Below are 23420 nucleotides of genomic sequence, written 5' to 3' on the forward strand. Positions count from 1 at the left end.
TAGGGGTTGACATCAGGCTAGGTACCCGATGGGTTTGGGTACCTGGTCAGCATCCAGCTAGGTTTGGCAGCAAAATTTGCCCCTCAGCCCGATTGGCACTGACTTAGGCACAACTAATATCAAAAGGCCCTGACTTGGACCTTACAAAAATTGTCCCCCAGGTATAGCCTTAACCGAACATGGTCCAGTATTACATGTAAATTGGCGAGATGGGGATACTTATCCAAAAGATAAATCATTATACTTTTACAGGATGGATACGAAGTGCCAGTAAATCAAAAGGTGATGTGCCTATGGACAATCAGCCCCTACATTTAACAAATTTTGCAATACAAGTTAATTAAGTCAACAGGATTTCTGTGAAGAGGATTGAGATACGACATGTTAGAGAGAGAGCATGTTTTCACACTAGATGGAAAAACATGGGACAAGGATGATGCTATCTGCATCATTTTTTGTCCCAACCTAGCTTCTAGAGATCCCCTCTTGATAGAGATCAGGTGTGATATTGCCTTCCCTATCAGACAGGATCATCCCTTTTCTGGATAGCCTGTAGATAAAATGGTGACTGCGAAGAGAAAGGGATCAGAATAGAGTGCATCCAAAGAAGACAATTTGGACTGATTGCATGGCCAGAGTCGGGATGTAGTCATTAGATGGATCTCTCTCTCTCTCTCTCTCTCTCTCTCTCTCTCTCTCTCTCTCTCTCTCTCTCTCTCTCTCTCTCTCTTATATAGTGGAAAATAGAATCCTAGTAAGACATAATCATATTCTCTTTTTGGATGGCATTTCTGTGACAAAATCTACTAAACAGTATGTGTAATACATACCGTTCCTAAGATTTCATAAGAAAAAGGCCCAACCGAAAATCAAGAGCTACCTTTCAAACAAGTTGAGCTTTCCATCAGCAATGACAGGAACTTGTCCCATAGGGTTTATAGCTGCATAGGTTAATTAAAAATCACAGTCAAAACACAAAATATGCAACCCCATATTTAGCCACATGGTAATGACAAAATTCTGAAACAGAAACTATATAAGTTTGTCAAAAGTTAAAGGTACAAAAAACATGCCAGACATAAATTTTGGAAACAAAATGAAAAAGCAATTTCAGTTATATACAGAAGGCCAACCAAAGTCTGAAAACAATGGCCCAATTCAAGCAGGAATTTCAAATGAAAACTGCAGCATATCTAGAATAAATGGCAGAAGTAAGATGGACATAGCAGATGGCAGATAGATGCTTAAGTTCTATGTAGTAATTTACATGCATAATCCTGAACAGGACCTTGAGTGTGGAAATGCAGCCAACCATCCATAATGTTAAAGACATCTTAAAAGCACTTTATTCTGCAAGTTGGACCAGTTCCATGGCTTTATAAGAATTAACATTACATATGATGTTTCCAGATCATACAGGTTGGCTTGCTAACAACTCAAACACAATGAGATAATAGCCAGTAATAACTAATAAGACTACTAAAATTTCCTCGTACAACACAAAATCCAAAACCTCTTGATCTTGCAGCTATGCCACATAGGTATGGGTGTAAATACATAGGATACAAGGGATTTCTAAAATATGGCACAGGATCACAGCTATATATATATATATATATATATATATATATATATATATATATATATATATATATATATATATATATAATGTATGTACAATTTTTTAGAAACATTATGTATGCATTATGCATGCATGTGTGTGTAAGGGATGCAAACAGGTTAGACTTGGGTTGAAGCTGAGCATTACTGGATCTGAGTAATCAGATTTTACTTAATTGGATTTGGGTTCGGAGTTGAAGTCAGATGAAAAATCACTCCAACTGAATCTGAATTTGGCTATTATAATAAAATCTGAATCCTAACTGAAAATCCAATTTAAAAAATCAAATCTCATCCGATTTATCATGTCAAGGTTTGAAAACACGGTCTGCTCATTTATTACACTAAAACATAGAGGAGGTGGTTAAAACTAAAAGTGATTTGAGAGGGAATTTTGCTGATATTCATTGCAGCTTACAAAGTGTGACGGGTTGCAGTGCATCCTTACTACCTTTTATGCATGGCCAAACACAACTTCTAACACTTTTCTGCTGCATTTATGGCAGGTCAAAGTGGGTGTGCTATGCTTTGAGCAAACTTTTTAAATGGGCTGAATGCAATTTCCAAAGCATGCTATTATCCATAAGAATCCGATTGGATCGATAAGCAAAACTGAATCTGTATCTGAATCCAGTTACATGGTACCAAATCCAACCCGATTATATATTTGGATCTGCATTTTTATACCAAGCCCGACAAAACAGATTCAGGTTGGTTGGATATCTGACCCAACCCTAACCATTAACATCCCTAGCTTGTGTGTGTGTACATATATAACACCATACAAGAATGATTTAAAACAACCCTTTATGTGCCCTTAAAATGGATAAAAACAGCTAATGAATTGGGTTAGATCTAAACTGGTCTGACTCAAGGAGTGATTTAGATGAGATCAGTGAAAGCCATGTTTCTGAATTTTAAGTGAGAAGCTTTCAAACCATGACCTGGATGTTTGTTTTAGCCCATATATGGCCCTATTCAACTTACAAATATAACTGATTGGATCATTTTCACTATATCCTTGTGGTTGTTTCATGTACACTTCTTCTTTGAGGTCTCCATATAAGAAAGCATTTTTAACATCTAGCTGGCTCAATAACCAGCCGTGATCCACTGCTAAGGAAAGAATAACTCTGATAGTCCCCATTTTTACAACCGAACTGAATGTTTCTTCATAATCTAGCCCATGCTCTTGGGTGAACCCCTCAACCAGCCTTGCTTTGTACCTTTCTATGTTGTCATCTGGTTTGTATTTGATTTTAAAAACCTACTTTAATTCAATCACATTCTTTCTTATAGGCCTGCAGACAACATCCCATGTTTTGCACTCATACAATGCTTGCATCTCTTCATTCATAGCTCCAATCCATTTCTTGAATTTTAAGGCTTGATTATAGGACCAGGGCTCTTTTTGTTGTGAGACAACAGTTAAAAATGCTTGATGCTCAACACTAAAGTTTTCATAACTCACCCACCGATCAATAGGATATACTCTTCTGGATCTTCTAGCTATTTGGACATTTTGATCAATTGGCAATTCAATGGTTCCCTGTTCTAAACAAATTTTTGGTGCATTTCGATCCCTGCAGCTCTATATAACTCCTTTGAACCTCCCATCTACCAAATTTGTTCTGTCGATTTGTGATCCTGTAATAGTCTGATCCTCTATTCGGTCTCCTGAATCACCAAGTTCATAGTCAGCTTTATTATTCTCTGGATCCAGCTCCATGGGAAGCAAATTGTCATCCAACCAGGGCTGATATAGTTGATTTGGTTGCGACTGTATACTTTGAAACTTGTTTCTCGAAATACAAATGCACTTGTTTTCAACATCATAACATTTGTACCCTTTATAGTCATCAGCATATCTAACAAACAAACTTGTAAATGTAGGCTTTTCTATCAAACTTAGTTCTCAAAGATGCATCAATATGAACATAACAGTGCAGTCATATGCCTTTAGATAATCATAATTAGTATGCCATCCAAACCGTTCATAATATGGTGTTTTGTGTTGAAGCACCTTCATTGGATGCATGTTAATTATATGAACTGGTGTATGAAAGGCTTTTGTCCAAAGAAACAAAGGAACACATCCTTTATGCAACATGTAAAGAGCACTCTATACTATGTGTCTGTGTTATCTCTCAGGAAGCCCGTTCTGTTGAGGTATCTGGGGACAAGACACTATTTGATTGACTTTTTTTAAGATATTCAATAAATTCATTTGAAGAGTACTCAACCCCATCATGACACTAGAAATTAAGAATGGTTAGGGAGAACTGATTATGAACCAAAGCATGAAAGTTTTTAAAGATTTTAAAAACATCAGGTTTGTGTTTCATAAAGTATATCTAAGTATATCTATAATACAACAACAACAACAACAACTATGCCTTCATCCCAAAACAATTGGGGTCAGCGATATGAACCAAAAAAGAAAATCATTCTGGGTCCTCCACATGAATCCTTCTCCTCCAATCATTTCTATCCAATGCCATGTCATCGGTGAGGTTCAAAGCATTCATATCCTTTCCTATCATCTCCATCCAAGTCTTCTTCGGCCTACCTCGACCTCTTTTGACAAATATATTTTTCCATTTGTCCATCCTTCTAACTGGAGCATCATTAGGCCTTCGCCGAATATGTCCAAACCACCGTAAACGATTTTCTCTCATCTTATTTTCAATGGATGCAACGCCAACCTTCTTATGTATCTCCTCATTTCGAATCTTTTCTTTTATTGTATTTCCACACATCCATTGAAGCATACGCATCTCAACTCCATTCATTTTTTGAATATGATGTCTCTTGGCCGCCCAGCATTCTGTACCATATAATAAAGCAGGCCTAATTGTCATCTTATAAAACTTTCCCTTCAACCGCAATGGCATTCTACGATCGCATAGCACTCCAATTGCACTTTTCCATTTCATCCACCCAACCTTTATCCTATGGTTTACATCTCCATCATTTCGAATGATAGATCCCAAATATTTGAAACAGTCATCCACCGATATTTCTTGCTCGCCAAGCTTCACTACACTCTCATCACTACTGCGTTGCTTACTAAACCGACATTCCATATATTTTGTCTTACTCTTACTCAACGTAAAACCTCTTGCTTCCAATGTCTGTCTCCATAATTCTAACTTAGCATTAACCCCAGCTCTAGACTCGTCAATCAAAACAATATCATCAGCAAACAACATACACCACGACACATTTTCTTGAATTGATTTCGTAAGCTCATCCATCACTATAGCAAATAGGAAAGGACTTAAAGTAGATCCTTGATGTAACCCAACTGTTATAGGAAAATTGTTTGTCACCCCTCTACAAGTGCGGACATTGGTTACCACTCCTTCGTACATATCTTTAATTATACTAATGTACTTGAGAGAAACACCTTTCTTCATTATTGTCCACCAGAGAACATCCCTAGGTACTCTATCATATGCCTTCTCTAAATCAATAAAAACCATATGCAAATCTTTGTTCCTCTCTCTATATCTCTCAACAATTTGTCTAAGAAGATGTATAGCTTCCATAGTTGATCTTCCAGGCATAAAACCAAATTGATTCTCCGATATCATGACCACCTTCCTCAACCTATGCTCAATCACCCTCTCCCAAAGTTTTATAGTATGACTCATGAGTTTTGTACCACGATAGTTTGTGCAATCTTGCATGTCACCCTTATGCTTATATAGAGGCACCAAAGTACTCTTCCTCCACTCCTTAGGCATCTTATTTGTCCGCCAAATCTTGTTAAAAAGATTTGTCAACCATTCTAAACAATTCTCACCCAAGCATTTTCAAGCCTCGATAGGTATACCATCTGGTCCAACTGACTTTCTTGATTTCATTTTCTTTAAAGTCTCTACAATTTCTTTCTTTTGAATCTTGCGCCTGAAGTCACGATTCATCTCATGAGAAGGAATGGAGAAGTCTCCAAGATCCTGAGCATGACTTCCATTAAAAAGCTTATCAAAATAATCTTTCCATCTCTCCTTAATCTCCTCATCTTTGACTAAAACCCTTTGAGTTTCATCTTTGATGCATCTAACCATACCCAGATCCCTCGATTTCCTATCTCTCATCTTTGCAAGCCTATAAATATCTTTCTCTCCCTCTTTGGTATCCAACTTGTCATAAACCTCCTTATATACCTTATCCCTCGTGTTTCAAACTACTTTCTTAGCTTCCTTCTTTGCTATCATATACTTTTCCAAATTCTCATTATCATGACTTTTACTTAGATTTCTATAACACTCTCTTTTAACCTTAATAGCTAATTTGACATCATCGTTCCACCATGATGTATCCTTACCTAGTAGTGCACCGCCTTTAGACTCACGCAATACCTCCTTAGCCACCTTTCTCATGCAACCCGCTATCTTATTCCACGTTGATTCTGAATCCTCCTCGAGACACCAATCAGCTTCCTTAACTACCTGCTCTACAAACATTCCTTGTTTAGCTTCTTTCAGTGCCCACCACTTAATTCTAGGATCTATCTTATATCTATCCCTTTTGCGGCATTTTCTAATTCTAAGATCTAAAATTAAGACTCTATGTTATGTAGCTACACTTTCTCCTGGTATAACCTTACAATCGATGCAACAACCCCTATCTCTTTTTTTAAGTAGGAAAAAATCTATCTGACTCGTATTAACCCCGCTTTTAAATGTTACTAGGTGAGACTCCCTCTTCCTAAACCAAGTGTTGGCTAAGATCATATCATGGGACAAACCAAAATCTAAAATCCTTTCTCCACTTTCGTTTCTTTCTCCTATACCATAGCCTCCATGGATACTCTCAAATTCATCCCTACTAATGCCTACATGTCCATTAAGTATATCTATAATAGTTATCAATAAAGGTAACATAATATCGACTCCCAAAGAAAGAAATATTGGGAGTTGTTCCCTATATATTAGAATGGACAATTTTAAACAATTTAGAAACTCGTTTATTAGTAGAAACAAATGGCAGAGACTTGACAACCGAAACAGATTTTATTATTTGACTCTTGACTCAAACTGGACGAAGAAATTAAACCACTAGAAGCAAGCTTCTCAACAAAAGCCTTATTACAATGTGCTAGGCGACTATGCCAGACTCTTGAATGATTTGACTCTCTTATCACAAAACAAGGAGAAGAAGAGCTTCTGGATTTTTCAGCAGGATTGTTCAAAACCTAGACCAATGGATTTTTCTTCAAGAGATACATATTCTCCTGTTTTTCTCTTTCAATGAATGTCCTCTTCATGTGAAGATCCTTCACATAAACAGAAGAAGTAAAAACAATGCAAGAATTGGTATCATCAACAAGTTTAGAAACAGAAATAAGATTTTTTTTTTATACTAAAAACTAGAAAAACATTTGACAAGTGAAGATTAGAATTGGATTGTTAAATAATGTGTTGTTATACACACACACACATATATATATATATGTTTTTCTATTGTATGTAAACCAAAATACTCATCAGGGGTATTTCAATCATTTCACTCATGTAATAGATGTTAGCTTAGTAGAATTTGTTTTTTTCTTTTATTTTTTTATATTTTATATTCAATATAGCTGTTGGGACAGCCCAACTAATCGTTGGGCATTGCTGTCCTCATTCCCTCTTCTTTGTATTATAAATAAGGGCTTTTCCTTTTCTATTTCTCAATGCTTTCTAAGCATTTTATCAAGAGAACTTATATTTTTTTGTTCTTTGTGTTGGCCCTTAGTGGCCCTTGTTGTGCTTTTGAGTTTGTTCTCTTTTAGTGATTGTATTATCCCTTGGTGGATTAGTGCTTGTGCATTTCTTTTGTATTCTTGTTAACCCTCATTGGATACTCTATTGTATTTCTGCTTGTTTCATTACACATGAGAATAAAAAATTTTCTAGTGTGTTTGATGGGGTGACGAGTGCCATCTCCAGTAATAACTCTATCCCTACCAAAGTAAGGAGACAAGTTTTTAAATTTACCTTCATCCCTGATGATATGATTTGCTGCTCCCGAATCCACGTACCAAACTCTCTGGTCATTCTGTTTCAAATTCACCCCTGCAATGGCCGCCAGTAAAAGCTGCCACGTAACTGTTGTTCGGCTACCTTGGTTCATCTTTAAACCAACAGTTGACCTTAATATGACCCGACTTCTTGCAAATATAACATGTGGGAATTCTCTTGCCTTGATAAGGAACAGGAGGAGTGTTGGGAAGTGGAGGCAGTCTATGGCCTCCCTGATTTCCTCCTCGTCCTCTTCCTCGTTCTCCTTGCATGCCTCCTCTTCCTCTCCCATAGTGGGTACTCAACATGAGTATGTAATCAAACGAATCAAAACCAAAATACGTCACTAATGGACTTGCAAGAACACACTTCAATCAAGTATGACACTTGATTGAATAAGCCAAAACACCCACACAAGGGTCAAATATATATGTTATTGAAGGAATTTCTCTCTTGAGAGAGATGCTACAATACAAGGCCTTAAGGTCTATTTATAATGAATAGGACCACAAGGGAGCAACCCAAAGTGGTTGTTAATATATGATCGTTGGGAGCAGCTCCAACAGCTACTTTGGAGTCGCCCCAAAAATCTCAAAAATCGAAAAAGTTAAAAATACAAAAATAAAAGAAAAAACTAAAAGGAAAAAAAATAAAAAGGTTGTCAGCCCCTAATGGGCTAACACCTATTACAGTAAAAAGACCGAAATATGCTTGCTGGGTATTTTGATTTACAATGTGTATATATATATATATTAACACCCCCCCTCAAACTCATAGTGGAACAACCGAGAGTTTCCAAGTAGGAAGTGAAATCTGGGCGACGGGAGCGCTTGGTGAAGAAGTCAGCTGGTTGATACTTAGACGGAACGTAGGGCGGTGATGGTCTTCCTCAGGAATTCTTCACGAACGTAGTGACAATCCTTTTCAATATGTTTTATCCTCTCATGAAATGTATGATGGTTTGCAATGTATACAGCGCTCTTGTTGTCACAATATAGTCTTGAAGGTTCCGCAATATGAACTCCCAAGTCTTCTAGAAGTTGTCTCAACCACACCAACTTAGACTAGTTATTGCCATGGCACGATACTCAACTTTAGTGGAGGAGAGAGACACCTTCTACTGCTTTTTGCATCGCCATAAAATTAAAGAATCACCTACAAAAATACAAGATCTAGTGGTTGAGCGTCTATCATTTACATTCCCTCTACAGTCAGAATCAGAGTATGCAATGACTCCTAACGAGGAAGAGGATGACAGAAATAATCCATAATTAATAGAATTTTTAATATCTAATAATTCTCATTACAGCACTCATATGTACTTTAGTGGAAGCATGCTGAAACTGACAAACAGAATGAATAGCATGAGAAATATCAGGATGAGTAATGGAGAGAGAAGACAAGGCGCCAATCATTTGTCTGTATGGAGTTGGATCCTTCAGAGGATCTCCATCATCTTTCTTCATTTTTGCATTTATGACCTCTGGAGTATCAACTCGTTTGTTATCTGAAAGTCTTGATCATTCTATGATTTTTGCTGCATACTTAGTTTGTGATAAAAAATAACCATGAGGTTAGTAAGCCACTTCTATTCCAAGAAAGTAACGTAAAAAACCAAGATCTGTCATTTCAAAGTTTTCTTTAAGGACATTTTTTATTGATTTACTCACTGCTTGTCACCTCCTGTGATAATCATGCCATCTACTTAGAGTAATAATATCATCATTCCTGCATTAGAAGACTTAGCAAACAATGCAATGTCAGTATAACAAGATTTAAAATGAAGTTGTATCATCACACTACTGAATTTATCATACCAAGCTTTGGGGGCTTGTTTAAAACCATAAAAGGTTTTGCGTAGTCGAAGAATTTTCCCATGTGCTAAACTTAAACCTGGTGGAGGATCCATATACACCTCCTCATTCAGGTTACCATTAAAAAAGGCATTTTTGACATCCATTTGAAAGATTGGCCATTTTTTAATTGAGGCTATAGAAATCAAGGTTCTAAGAGTGGTCATTCAGGTGATGGGAGCAAATGTCTTATCATAATCTATCCCATATTCTTGACGGTATATATCTTTCTAATGTTCCATCACATTTAGTTTTAACTTTGTAGAACCATCTACATCCTATAGTTTTTCTACCTTTAGGTAATGTTTGGATTTCCCAAGTTTTTGTTTTTTCTAATGCTTCTAATTCATCATTCATTGCCTTAACCCACTCTTGATGATTTTTGGCTTCGTAGTAGGATGTTGGTTCTATATATGAATGTATGGTCATAAGACATGATCTATACCTTAGTTCAAAAGAATCATAGGATACAAACCTACTAGGAGCTTTTGAAATTCTTATGGATCTTCTAATACTAGAAGAATTAGAAGATCCATAAGAATACAAACCACTCTTGATTTTGTGAATATCTTTCAAAAACACATGGTGAATGGTTTTTTGTACGTCGACTATAGGTTTGTATATTATCATGAGATATGTCTTCATTACTAAGACCATCTATATTTTCATTTGCATTATGAGTGTTTTCATTTTCACTCTAATGCCCATCGTGAATACATGTTTTTTGTTTATTGACAAGATAAAAAAGAAATAAATAATCACAACTCTTTTGAATTTTTTCTTTACTGAATCCATTTTCATTTTCAATAAACGTCACATTTCGTGAAACATACAATTTGTTTCTTTCAATTTCATAACATCTATATCTCTTTTGGTTTTCGGCATAGCCTAAGAAGACACAAGAAATAACTTTTGGGGAAAGTTTGTCATTTTTATTAGTAAGGACAAAACATTTACATCCAAAGATTCTTAACCTATTATAATTGGGTGATGTTTCAAGTAATTTTTCAATCAGAGAGACATTTTCAATATTTTTTGAAGGCATTTTGTTTATCAGATAAATTGTCGTAAGGGCAGCTTCGGCCCAAAAGCTTTTAGGAACATTTCTTGAAATAAGAAGTGTCCTAGTTGTTTCAATATGCTTCCTTTCGGCTAGTCCATTTTGTTGAGGAGTGTATGGACAAGATTTTTGATGAATAATCTCATGTAGACCAAGATAATTTTCGAACTCTTTTGACACAAATTCTCCTCCGGAATCGGTTCTAAAAATTTGAATATTGCTTTTAAATTGAGTCTCTGTATAGAGATGAAATTTTTTAAAACACTCAAACACTTCTGATTTTTGTTTAAGAAAAAAAATCCAAGAGTGTCTAATATAGTCATCCACAAATATAATATAATAAGATACACCTCTTTTGGATACAACTGGAGTCGGCCCCCATATGTCCGAATGTAATAACTAAAATGGATTTTTAGATATAAAATGTCTTGGTCCAAATAGTAAGGATTTCATTTTACTAAGAATGCAATCTTCGCACACAAAATATTTTCCTTTATAACTTGTAAGAAATGGAAACAATTATAATTTGGCACGCTAGGATGTCCTAGTCTTTAGTGCCAATTTTTTGTCTTTCTTTTTTACAAAATTACAAAAACTATGTTTTGATAGCTCAAGATTGTCCATTACATAGAGATCTTCTCTTCTATGGCCTCGCCCAATCGGCTTTCCGAACTAGAGATTGTGAACACCGCAAATTTTTCAAAATTTTGTAAATATGCCATTTTTGCCCCTGACCCCATTTTCTGAGAAAATCAAAGCAATTTCAAAACCAAATTTCACTTATCCTTCAGATTTTCTGGATTAAATTCTGTGTTGATATATCCAACTCGATGTCGGATCCGGACCCAGGGTTTAAAATCCAAATCTGAGCCTCGTTATTCAATTCACAAATTGAAATTATAAAAATGCCAAAAACATTTTCTGAATGGCTCAAACTGCTCATTCGATGTCCATTTGGATCCACTATTTTATATTCTCTCGATTCGAAGTCCGAAAACTCGAATATCACCTCAAATTTCGGATCCAAACTCGCTTTCTGAAGAATTTTCAAAAGAATAGCCTTGAATTCTCGGAAAACCCCTCTTTTGTAAATGTTTCTCAAAAATATAAAAAATTAGTTTTAAATCTTTGTTTTCTCATAAATTTTAGGGTTTTATTCTAAAAATACAAAAATATGGAAAAACAACAAAAAAACCCAAAAAAAAAATCAGGAAAAACTATGCGAAGAACAAGTAGTTTTAAACTTTTTAAAGTTTGTTTTACTAAAAAACTCTTTTTAAAACCACTTTATGAAAAATTATTTTAAAGGAACCCTCTTTTCGAAAAAAATGAAAATTTGCAACGGTCTCTCTCTGGCACGCTCTCTCGCCTCAGCCATTGATCGTCAACTGCCATCTTCCAGAATCCTCCTATTCCTCTTTAAAAGGAGGGACGCAGGGAACTCCAGGGCATCGCGAACCAACCTTCCACGGCTCCCTTTTCTTCCTCCTTTCCTCTGTCTTCTTCTACTTCTGCATAGTCGACTGAAGGGAACGGAGGTTGCAGCAACAACTCGGAATCTAGTCGATCCTGAACCTTCAGTCGCGGTAACCCCCCCCCCCTCTCTGATTTTCTCTGAATTTTCCTTTATTTCTTCTGTTTTTAGCCCCTATTAATGCACCATGGAGGATGTTCGGTTGCCTATAGCAATCCCAATACCTCCTTGTGCTATAACAAGGGAATATCATATTCCAACATCTTCTCCTCTTTGTTAATTCCTCCCTGAGTTCCTTCAGTTTTGCTTTCACGTTCATGCTATGCTCAACACCCCGTCGTAATAGCCCTTAGCTCATGTTGTTTATTATGTATCTGTATTTTCCTTCATAGCACTGCGTTTTGTCATTTTTGATTCATCGCATCTGTTGTTTTCCATCTTTTATCTTATTGCATTTCTTATGTAGATTTGATCTGGTGCATCCTATTCATTTGTATCTTATTAGTTTTTTTTTTCTCTCTTTCTCTTTTCCCTCTTTTCTTTTAGTTGATTGATTTCCTGTTTCAAGATTTTGGATTCATGTTTTCTTCTCCCTGCATCGCAGTTTGCGCATGCTATTTCAATATATTTCATCTGTATTTTGAAATTTCTGTAGGTTCCCAATTCCCTGTCTATATGTTGATCCTATTTTGAAGCATCAGTTCGTAACTAGAAGTCCAATTTTTTTCCTTTTTGTTGAACTGTTCCATTTCCTTTCAGCAAGCATCATCGTTTTTTACAGAGAAATTACTTTGTCTCTGTGCAACACCTGGAACCGTCATCTTTGGAGGCCAATTTTGGCCAATCCACGCGGGTTCAAGGGCCAAGATGCTGGCCCTCGGTGACCTGAATATGCAGGTAAGAGTGAATGGAAATTCGCCATCAGAAATCACAAAGAATTGGCACAATTAGTCGATTTTCTGGTAAAGCCACAGAATGTGATAGTCCTTTTACAAGTGCACAGTCTTGATTTCAGACTAAATTCATACTTGAATATGTCAATATCTGTTGGTGAAGTTTTGAATTATCTCCCATACACTTATTTACTGGTATGAAGTGAGTCTCCTTATTAAATTTCGTTATCAAATATTCTATGGTCTAGAAGATATGGCTTCGCAAAATTGAGTGCAGAAGCAATGTATATGTTGTATATTAGGTACCCCTTTTCTTTTCTTTTTTTTTTTGTGTGTTTTTGCTTTGTAGGAGTTCCTAATCTTCATTCTCTGAACATAGATCACATTGTAAGTCACCCAATTACACAAATTGTGTATTATAGTCCAATACGTTATGTGCATAATAGCTATTTACATGGTATTAGCTTCAGATCACCACTATTATACCTTGTCCAGCCCCATCTTAATATTGCATACCATCAAATAGTGTAACATTCCTTGGGGCATATCATTTAGATGATTTAGATCTAGTTAGAATTTTAACTATTATCTTCTTTGTTTTGCATCCACATTTTCATGTTTCGCCATTACTGAATTTCTTATTTCGCATTCATACTTTCTGTTTTTTTTTATTTCTTTTTTGTTTTGCATTCAGCATACCACTCTACTATACCTCACTCACTCAGCTGTGCATACACATTTCACCACATCAAATTATGTATGTACACAGCAGATGGGCGTGACCAGCTGATACTTAGCACCCTTTTATCTGTGTGTACATAGACTCCCACACACTTAGGCACTCTCACCCATTGTATCACCCAAACACCTTACTTTGCACTGCATCTTCATAGTGCTTATGGCAGTACCAGGCATGGCTGTGGTACAACAGTCCGACAGCTGCTATGACTTCCTACATCCCTGTATTCCTCCACTTACACCTTTATGTTACCTGTATATATATGCTTCATAATGCGTGTCATCATAATAAGTCATGTGTTCCATCATGCAATAGATGTATTCCACTCCCTTCATTACCACATCAGCATATAGGTATAAAACATTGCATATGCATATAGCATATACATATCACCTATGCAATCCTCATTCAATGTAGGAATAGCATTTAGGCTCTACACGCATAATTTCTAGTTGTTGTAAATATATCATTTAGAATATATCTGTGCATTCTTTTAATCTAGACACAACCCTTAGGAATATGCATAGGCACTTTATCATTTAGCAATCCATGGAGATTCTACATATTCACTTCTTCATTAAGCATGTGCATGGCATCTCCCGTTCCCTTCTGTATTTTGCATCTTTGCTTCATGCTAATCCGGTTTCTGCAGGAATAACAAGGGAAATGTTGATTTACCTTCATAGATTAGGGATTTCAATTTTGGTTTAAAGATTGTAATAAGTTGACATTAATGAGAAATTTATATTTCCAGTTTTAGATTAGAATGTATGAGCATTGTAGATACCCTGAAGTGCTCATTTCATATCATTTTTTTCCCTTTTACTGCAAAACTACACAAATGGTGAAACACGAATGGCACATGCACCATTCTAATAAGAGGTGATTAAATCCTAAGTTGAAGATTTGCATCAATGGCCATAGTCAGGATGTGAACAAAACTTAGGATTTTCATCTTTTATGGAATAACATTGGATTCACACTAGATCTCTCTCCAAAATCATCATATTTTTAAACATTTTCTTCTTTTATCAGAGTTTAACTTAAAATTAACTCAAAATATATATCAATGGCCATAATCAAGATATATTGAGAGTTAATTTCATTTTAAACTCTATAAAAGCACCAAAATATACTTTATTCTTCATCTGAATTTAAATATGATTATTATATAATGCATTTAATGACCATAGTCAAAAGTGTATTATATCTTCAATCTTATTTACATTCACTTAAAGAATGAAATATGATTTTCAAAATCCAATTTTAACTTCTTTAAATTCATTCATCATTTATGATAGAATTACATCATGTTTTAAAAAAAAAATCTGTTTCAAAAATCCAAGCGATCTCCTTCAAATATCTTCTTCACTTCTCAAATCAATTTTTCAACTCTTGTAAATTCCACATACTATCTTCAGATTCTAAACTTTAAGATCAAAGCCCAATTTGACTTTGGAATTTCAAATTCATTTCAATATTCAAAATTCAATTTTCAATTCAAAATCAAATTCAAAATTCAATTCAACATCTCAAAAATCCAATTTCAAAAGTTTGATTTAACTTTGAAATCTCTGATTCATCTTCTGATTTCAAAAACTCAGGCTTTTTCATCCTTCATTCTTCAGATTGAGTCTTGATTCTCAATTCAAAATCAAAGTTTCGAGATTGATTCTGAGTCTCAAAATCTGATTTTTCCTAGGTTTCAAAATTCAATCTGGGTTTTCAAAACCCAGATCCCTCTTCAAAAGTCTCATTTCGGATCTTCAAAAAGATCCAAATTCCACATTGGGTTCTAAGTTTAGAACCCAATTCCATATTGGATTCAGATCTCCAAAACTCAAATTCCATCTTGGATTCCAGATCTTCGATCCAATTCCATTTAGGATCTAGAATTCAATTTCATCTTGGATCTCAGATTTCAGATTCAATTCCATTTAGGATCCTAGAATTCAACTTCATTTTTGGATCTCAGGCTTCGGATCCAATTCCATTTAGGATTCCAGGATTCAATCTCATCTTAGATCCCAGACTTCAGATCCTAATTTCATCCCAGGCTTCGGATCCAATTCCATTTAGGATTCCAGGATTCAATCTCATCTTAGATCCCAGACTTCAGATCCTAATTCCATTCCAGATTTCGGATCCAACTCGATCTTGGATCTCAGACTTCAGATCCAATTCAATTCCAGATCTCATATTCAACTCCATCCTGGATCTCAGACTTCAGATCCAGATTCCACTTAGAAATCCAGACTTCGGATCGAAATCCTTTTAGGATGCCAGATTTCAAATCCAAGTCTATCTTGATTCCCAAATTCCAGAAACCAAATTCCATTTTCAGATCCCATCTAGACTTCTTAAAAATCCAATCCTATTTTTAAATTCCATGTGGATCTCTAAAATCCAAATTCCATTCCAATTTCAAACTTTAAATATGGAATCCAATTTCATTTCAAAATTCCATCTCCACTTTGAAATCCAAATCCAGAATTCCAATTCAAAGTCCATCTTGACTTTAAAACTCCATTTTCTATCTCAGCTTCAAAAATCTCCTTTTCTTCATTCTTTTTTAATTTCAAACATTTATTTTCCTAGCTTTGATTATTTCAAAAACTTAAAACTTCGAATCTATCTCAAGTTCTAAGTTAGAAATCATTTCTTCAATCTATTATCAAATTTATCTCAGAAACACTTGGAGATTTCCAAATCATTTAAAAAAAAAAAAAAAGAGCATACATCCTTGCATTGCACAAGAATGATTCTTTGTGCATTTAGATTTAGGATAAATTCTTAGATCATCTTTTAGCAAAGCAAAGAGGCATAAATTCGATCATTGGTTTGATTACCCCTGGTAAAGGCGCCAGGAACGGTCGAACCTCGTACCGACGAACGAATCCCGTCTCCAAATTTTCCCGCAAATATTTCAAAACGAAGGCGAGTAATTTCCTAAAAACATTTTTCAAAATTAAGGTCAAGTGAGACCTTGCAAAAGAGTTCCTCTCTCTTCTTCCTTTTCTCATTCTCTCTTCTTTTTTATTTCTTATTCTCCTTAAAAAGAGAATAGAGGTTAGAAAGAAGAAGAGAAAGGAGAAGAGGAACGAGGGGAAAAAAAATTTTGATGATCATAGAGATCCATTATTAAATAATCATTAGATGAAAACAAGACTTTGCATCAATGATCGGTAATTTGAGAAACGGATAAAAGATTTAAATTCAATTTTGGTACCACTCGAATATTTGGTACGTGAAAAATTGGTTGTTTTTTAAATACTCCAATACTTTTGATTTTCAAAGATGTTCCAAGAAGTGAAAAGAAGCATGTGAAACATAAGATAGTTGTTTTTTAAATACTCCAATACTTTTGATTTTCAAAGATGTTGAAACATAAGAATCATTTGAGTTAGTATGACATTCGGATAATATTGACTCATTTGGAGTCACGTGAAAAGAGGCACTGGAGTCAAGTATCCAAGAAGTCTTACCAGGGTCCCCGCGTGTAGATACGGCCGCTCTCGAGAAAGAAGAAGTTTGACCTTTGAGCATTGGTTGTAGTGCCTCTATTAGTTGAGCCAAAGATAGCGAGCCGATACACTTGGAGTCGTCTACATCATGGCTTTCAACCGAAGCAACTCTATTATCACCTCTATGATCTTTCTTTTGGGGCAAAAAAGTTTGATGTGCCCCGGTTCATAGCAATGATAGCATATGATTTTTTCACTCTTTTTGTATTCATGATCTCTTCTTTTGTCGCTTCTTTCATAGTTAGTGTTTCTTCCATTCTCATTTTTCACAAAATAAGGAGGTTTGTAACTTCTAGTATGATGAGCGGACTTTGACATGGCAAGCACGGATTTTTATTTTGAACCATATGGTTTTTTCAATCTATTTTCCTCCATAGTTAACTCTTCAAGAGTTTCGATTATGGATGGTACACCTCTACGAAGAAGAGTCGATTTTGTCCCTTCGAATTCCGGTCTAAGCCCATTTACAAATTGGTAAAAATGCTTTGTTTTAATTTGTTTTTTACAGAATTCAACATCTTGGGGACAATGCTATTTTGGCTCAAGAAGAGACAATTCATCCCAAAGAAGAGAAAGTGCATTGTAGTATTCCCTAATACTCATCTCTCCTTGAGTCGTGGTTCTTACTTTATTTTGGACATTACATATATGGGCAATATCTTTAAGACTATATATATCTTTAAGATATTTTCACGCATCATTAGCGAAATCAAATTTCACTAGGCTAGAATATTTGTAAATCATAGGATAAAGGTTGGGTGGATGAAATGGAAAAGTGCAACTGGAGTGTTGTGCGATCGTAGAATGCCATTGCGGTTGAAGGGAAAGTTTTATAGGACGACTATTAGACCCGCTTTACTATATGGTTCGGAATGTTGGGCTGCCAAGAGACATCATATTCAAAAAATGAGTGTAGCTGAGATGCGGATGCTTAGATGGATGTGTGGAAATACAATAAAAGATAAGATTCAGAACGAGGAGATACGTAAGAAGGTAGGTGTTGCACCCATTGAAAATAAGATGCGAGAGAATCGTTTACGGTGGTTTGGACATATTCGGCGAAGGCCTAATGATGCTCCAGTTAGAAGGTTGGAGAAATGGGAAAATATATTAGTTAAAAGAGGTCGGGGTAGGCCTAGGAAGACTTGGATGGAGATGATAGGAAAGGATATGAATGCTTTGAACCTCACCGAGGACATGGCATTGGATAGAAATGATTGGAGGAAAAGGATTCATGTGGAAGACCCCAAATGAATTTCTTTTATGGTTCATATCGCTGACCCCAATGGTTTTGGGATGAAGGCGTAGTTGTTGTTGTTGTTGTTGTTGTTGTTGTTGTAGAATATTTGTGAATGTCTACACTATTGATGAGCCATCCAATTATCTTGGAATGACTCATCCTTCATTCTTTCCATCTTTTTTCATAATCAGAAACGACTTTAGCCATTTTCTCTCTTTGAAGAGCAACTTCCTTCCCATTCTCAATTTTTGTAAGAATGAGTTTAGACACTTTTCGATATCGTCCACCAAACCCCATAGTCCATTTTCCTATATTTTGTACTTAACTATGGATGCCCACATCACATAGTTTGTATCATTTAGGCGTATGAGAATGGAGATTATTACTTCCCTCCCATTCTCCATTTTTTTACAATGTGAAGAGAAGAGGGAGTAAAGAGAAGAAGAGGAAGAGAAAGAAAAAGAGAAAGAGAATGCAATACAAGATTTGCTTGAGAGATGGTGCGCTTCTCGATGCAACAATCCACGATTCGTTGTATTCGCCAAGCTCATGATCCTCCTCTTGATGTTATCACGATCTTTCCTCTAAAAAATTGCTTTTGAAGCACCAAGGCTATGATACCATGTAATCAAACAGATCAAAACCAAAATACGTCACTTATGGACTTGCAAGAACACACTTCAATCAAGTATGACACTTGATTGAATAAGCCAAAACACCCACACAAGGGTCAAATATATATGTTATTGAAGGAATTCCTCTCTTGAGAGATATGCTACAATACAAGGTCTTAGGGCCTATATATAATGAATAGGACCACAAGGGAGCAATCCAAAGTGGTTGTTGGGCTTCTCCCAACGGTCATATTTATGACCGTTTTCTAAAATTGTTTTACAGGCACATATGCTCAGTGATGTCTAGGACTGGCTAGTTGGAGGATGCAAGACTTGTAACTGGGTGTTTGAGTTCTGACCAGGGCGTAAAATTATGACAGAGTCGATTTTATGTTTTTGGATTTTTCGACTTATTAATTAATTTAATGAAGTCCTATTTATTAGTTCAAGCGATTCAATGCATGGAATGGTTTGTGGTTTGGTTATATTAAATTTGTGATGTACCCTGGGTTCTTGGGAGTTTTTTCGCAAATGCTTTAAAAAAAATCCACTATTTTTAGAGGATCAGTTGGGGTCGTTCCATGGTTGCCAAAATTTGCCAAGAAGAAAGTCGTCATGGTATGGTTAAATGGAGAGATGAAGTGTTGGCCGTCTCTAAACCGGGAAACCATGTGAAATTTTACAAGCCTCCAACCTTTGGGAGGCAAAATAATTATAATGGTAGCTATAGGAAAGCTATTTGCCACCATTGCTATGAATCGAGACACATAAGGCCTAATTGTCTCAAACTCAATGATACCTCTAAGAACAATGTAACTTCCGTTAAAGAAACTACACCAAAGAGAGAAAAAAAATGAAAAAAAACTTTAAAATGATGTATACTCGTACAGGGAATCAACTAAAGGATGTTCTCCCTAAGGCCTTGAACAAGGCAAATCATAATGATCTTGTGAGAAAGTTGGGAATGATCAATGTCTTTCAATGAATTCCCATACCATGATAACATGTAAAGTCCCCTTAAAAAGGGCAGTACCAAAACAAATGAATGATAGTTTCATCTAAATTTCCATATAGCATCTTGGTTTCAGGTTTGTGGTAGGGTCCCAATCAAGTGAATCTAACTAGGAGAAGACTGCAGCCTCTCACGAAGGGCCTGACCTCCATATCCTCCTTTGTAAAAGAGGGTACGCTCGATTCCAACTGAGCAAAGCAACATGATTCACCATAATCAGTTCTATTTCTTTGTTGTAACCATTTCATGTGGTTCTCTATGCCTTATTGCCCTCTTCTCAAAATTTCACTTTTGCTGCCATTTTTCTATTTTCATAATCCTCTATAAATATTTGATCTGCTTCTTCCTTTTCTCTAATTAGTAACAAAGGGAAGTTTATCATCTTAGGCTATCATAAGCACTAACTCTTTAGATCTACCCTTATTTCTTCACCCTCAATAATATTGTGACTGATTTTACACACCTTTGATGGGGAGAGCTCATAGCTCTCCGAATCTACAAATGGCACATTCTTTTATTTTCTTTCTTCCATCCCATATATTTGTCCTGATCTCTACTATGCACTTTTTTTAATAACCCGAAGAAACCGCACCCGGCACGAAGACCTAGCCATTCTGGCTCAGCCTGTCATACCTACGGTCGTCATGCCAGAGCATAAACTCTGAGGCTAGGACCCCTTCCCCTGGGGCCTATGCTACACATTGGCTTGTGTTTGAGGGACGACGCCCATGAGAATTGAACCTTGACTGCCTGTCTAGCAGCCAAGGCCCCACCTCACTATGTCAACCCCCCTTGGGGCACATGCACCTTATTGATAGACTTAGTAGGTACTCCAAAAGTTAATTAATGTAAAAGTATGGTTGGTAAAATTTTTATTAATTAGGCTTTTAATGAGGAACACCATCAAAGGGACACACCCACAAGACTACATAGTGGGAAAACCTCCTGAACCAATAGCTTTGAGATTCCATTTGAAGAACAAGCCGATGAACCCAAATTCCAGCATGTATACCATTTTCTGATAGACCATGTCAAATGAAAATCTAGTAATTCGGTTTAAGTTATTTTGCATCTTGGGTTGCATTACTTCAATAAGCCAACAGATGTGTGGAGGAAACCAGGACCCATTTATTCTGGTCCTGGTTGCACTACTCCAACAAGCCAACAAATGTGTGATGTGCCGCTGTGCGGAGGAAACCAAGACCCATGCGTTCTGGTCCTGAAGCTTCTTTCAAAGGTTGTACATGTGGGCTTGGCCTGATTTGTAGTCATTTGGAGTGAGTCTTGCTTTAGGGACTTGTTGATGGGACCACAAAAATTAAGAAAAACACAAAATCGGAGCAGAGTATGGAAGTGGGGGACAACCAGCTTGGTGGTCCATCTGGCAGGAAATAAATAAATGAATTTTTAATCGGCCCCTCCAGTATCACAACACTACTTTGTAGAATTCAGTTTGATATTTTTCATTGCACACTTGTGGTCTGAGAGGCTCTGACATATCATGGATTGGTGCTAGTAGACTGGGTACCCCTTAGTATTTTGATCTGAATTTCTAGCATAGCAGGCTGCTCGCTGTTTGTTGCTCAATCATCTGTGCAACTATAAAGAGTCTTGCACAGCATTTGAAGGGGCTGTGATTTATTTCAACACAATATCATTCTTTTCATCTCTTTATGGCATAACGTTTTAAGTTGTTTTTTTTTTTTCAAATACTCTTTGTATACTGTCTCAGCAGGGTGAAGCCTGATCACCTTGCACTGCACTCCTTGCGCTTTATTCTTTCTATATTTTAATAAAAATTTCCTATCTTTCAAAAAAGCAAATGGTGCAAAATCTCAAGTCAATTTCGGCTTAGGCTGACAAATCAAGCTGGTTTAACAAAGAGTCATGCTGGCTTGCATTCTCAAAAGTCAAGATTCAGGAATTTACTTTCTGAGACTTTTTGCACAATGCAATGAGGGAATCATCATATATGAAAACAGAAGCAAAAGATTGTTTACCATCACATATGATCAATTGAGCAAAAGAAAAAAAAAATAATTCAAGGATGACTACAATACAAAACAACATCACCTGTAAATTCAGGTCGCCTTTGTTCACCCTTTGCAACATCCACCTTGACCTCTTCAAACTCGATCCCATTGACCCTATACAATCCCAAATAAAGTAGTGATTTGCAAACTAATTGGATAAGATGAAATTATTCAGCCTCATATGGAAACATATACATGACTTGAAAATATCCTGAACGCCCTTAGGGGGGAATTTTATCGAAACAGAGATGATATTCACTGGCTAGATAATGAACAGAATCATAAGACAAACTGGGGTAGAAAATCGCTGCAGTTACAAATCAGGAAATAGATGACCTAAAGCAAAAAAAAAAGGTGGATTGTCATAATGGCTAAGAATCGCATCAGGGGAAAGGGTACGACGGTTCACTCTTCACAACTGATGCAAAAAAACTACTTGAATAGCTCGAATCTGACATGAAATACACGGAAACAAGAAAACATAAAGTGGGCACAAAATAAAAAGGTAGATAGGTCTTTCAATTTAATAGCCTCGAAACCAACATGTTGCTTCTTTTAAGATTATGGGTGCATGACCATTAACCGAGAGCAAGAAGCCATTGTTTTTTCCTTTCTTTTGGACTTAGTTCCCTTATGGAGAGTTTATGGCAGAAACTTTTCCGTTAAAATTTTCATTGAAAGGGAGAAAAACACAGATTTAAAGGAATGGACTAACTGAGAGTTGAAAGAACAAAGGAATCAAATGGAAGCTAGAAACGAGAGGATGGATGGAGAGTAAAACCAACCTGCAGAAAATGAGAATGGCACGAGATGGTTGGGAGAGTCGATCGACGTATACTCGGAGCTTCATTTTTCTCACTCACACCCGCTTCCGTTTCCGCTTCCCGGAAACAAAAACTCGCCTTTTTGGCAAGCTTCGATTGGAGGAGCTTCGTCCGGTCGTCCCACACACCAACAAACAAAAAACCCCTTCTCTGACACAAAATGATTCAGTAATCGCGGACGAGTAGTCCGCCACCCAAAACACACCACGCGTCTAGGCCGGTCAACCAACCGTAGTGAGACTTTTACCTGTTCTGGACTCGTACGGGTCCGGGTCCGTTTTTGAGGTGGCAAACCAGCAACTAGCAATACCGGCCCGGACCCAGATAAACCATGGCGTCCCGTAGTCAGAAAGGTGGACTTGGTTGAAAAAAGCATATCGTTTTACACATTTAGCATATAGTGATGCTTGAGCCTACTTAAGGCCCTATTCTGATGATGCTTAAACTCCAATTTTCAATTCGTGTGGCTAGTTGTGAGGGTGCCGAGATGAGGAAGTCAGATCAAACTCCACAGGCACACGAG

The 23420-nt window shown here is 36.5% G+C and overlaps 1 protein-coding gene across 1 annotated transcript in view; it reads right to left on the bottom strand.

Moving 5' to 3' along the window:
* GSTT1 (glutathione S-transferase THETA 1) overlaps window positions 1–23027 on the bottom strand; it is a 59442-nt gene extending 36415 nt beyond the window's left edge. Inside the window, exons 1-3 of the mRNA XM_089995481.1 lie at window positions 22859–23027; window positions 22114–22187; window positions 881–941 (exon numbers count right to left, since the gene is read on the bottom strand). Coding sequence (XP_089851607.1) covers window positions 881–941; window positions 22114–22187; window positions 22859–22923 — 200 coding nt within the window. The 5' untranslated portion in view covers window positions 22924–23027. The remainder of the gene's footprint in view (window positions 1–880; window positions 942–22113; window positions 22188–22858) is intronic.
* Between the last annotated feature and the right edge of the window lie 393 nt (window positions 23028–23420).

This window comes from Nuphar pumila, chromosome 2 (assembly GCF_984573655.1).
Source record: "Nuphar pumila chromosome 2, dmNupPumi1.hap1.1, whole genome shotgun sequence".
Taxonomy (NCBI): domain Eukaryota; kingdom Viridiplantae; phylum Streptophyta; class Magnoliopsida; order Nymphaeales; family Nymphaeaceae; genus Nuphar; species Nuphar pumila.